This window comes from Rhododendron vialii, chromosome 12a (genome assembly GCF_030253575.1).
Source record: "Rhododendron vialii isolate Sample 1 chromosome 12a, ASM3025357v1".
NCBI lineage: Eukaryota > Viridiplantae > Streptophyta > Magnoliopsida > Ericales > Ericaceae > Rhododendron > Rhododendron vialii.
The window spans coordinates 23171313-23172539 of record NC_080568.1 but is presented as its reverse complement, the minus strand read 5'-3'; the positions used below and the strand labels follow the sequence as shown (position 1 = coordinate 23172539).

Genomic DNA, 1227 nt, shown 5'->3' with positions numbered 1-1227 from the left:
CTCCAAGTTAATGGATACTCAGGAAGCATGGCGAAAAGATACAGGACATTCGATGGAGCCGAAGAAGCATTGCTCAAGTTTCACTAGAAAAGATACGAGCTCACAAAGTTGGAAGCCAAAAGTTTTACATCTGCAAGTGCGGTGGGACTTCAACATGAAATCAATGGATGCTGGTCATTTGTTCTATGTTTTTTTTTAGGTTTCGTAGGTTGTATTTTGTTGGCACTTGTTCTCCATTCCGAATGAAGTTGGACGTTCCAATATTATGTAAAATTCACATGTTATGAACGGAGACAAGTTGTAATTTATTTTAAATGAAGACGTTTTAACATTATATTCGAACATCATGAACAGAGATAACAAATGACATAACATCCATGAATAATGCTATTTATTTTTCCGCCATCTTGACCTACTCCTCGGGCTCTTCGGGAGGAGGAATGAAGCAAACACGCCAATCTTCAAACAGTGTAAATTGAACATCTCTTGCCTCCCTAGCTTGTTTATTAACCTAAGTTAAAATGAAAAAATTAAGAACAAAAAATATCTTGACATTTCACAAAAATTTATAACACTTTATTAAGTCTTACTTGGACGAATGCATCCCAAACATCGTCTTCAGCCACCACCATGTTTTGACTTGCATCCCATTCAAACCCGGGACGATCAAGTAGGTTGACAATGATGAAGCAAGTACGGCACCACTTCTTTATCTTCGCTTCAATATGCCATTCCTCAATGCTAACATCGGGAAAATCATTGTTCATGAAACGTTTCAAGTAGCTCGTGTAACCTGGACGAAAGTGTCCACTCCTGGTGGTCCACAATCGGGACACCGCCATTGATTTCAGTACCGAAATCAACAGCATCTCCTCAGCCTGGACCCAATTGTGACGAGGAGGCGGACGACCAGCCATACAACAAAAAAGAAATATGACACAAGTTTTTGTAATTGAAATTATTAAATGAGTTTGAACCAAGTTTGCTTGCTATTTATAACCAAAAATTCAACAACTATTCAACTACATATCCACCATTCAACCAACTTTTACTTTTCATTCAATCTAAAATCATACATTCCATTCAAATCTATCCTAATTTGTCTTTTCATTAAAACAAACAAAACCAATTTCCAAAAAAAAAAAAATCATACATAAATACGAACAATTTATATTAAAAACGTTTTTTAATATAAATTTTATAGAATATACATTTTTTAATAAATTC

The 1227-nt window shown here is 35.3% G+C and overlaps 1 protein-coding gene across 1 annotated transcript; it reads right to left on the bottom strand.

Annotated features, from left to right (window-relative positions):
* Positions 1-349: 349 nt before the first annotated feature.
* Positions 350-1009, bottom strand: LOC131311554 (uncharacterized). Its single transcript, XM_058339050.1, has 2 exons — positions 591-1009; positions 350-511 (listed from the first exon to the last, which is right to left on the bottom strand). Exons 1-2 carry the CDS (start codon positions 915-917, stop codon positions 413-415), a joined length of 426 nt encoding a protein of 141 aa, XP_058195033.1. The 5' UTR covers positions 918-1009; the 3' UTR covers positions 350-412.
* Positions 1010-1227: the final 218 nt, after the last annotated feature.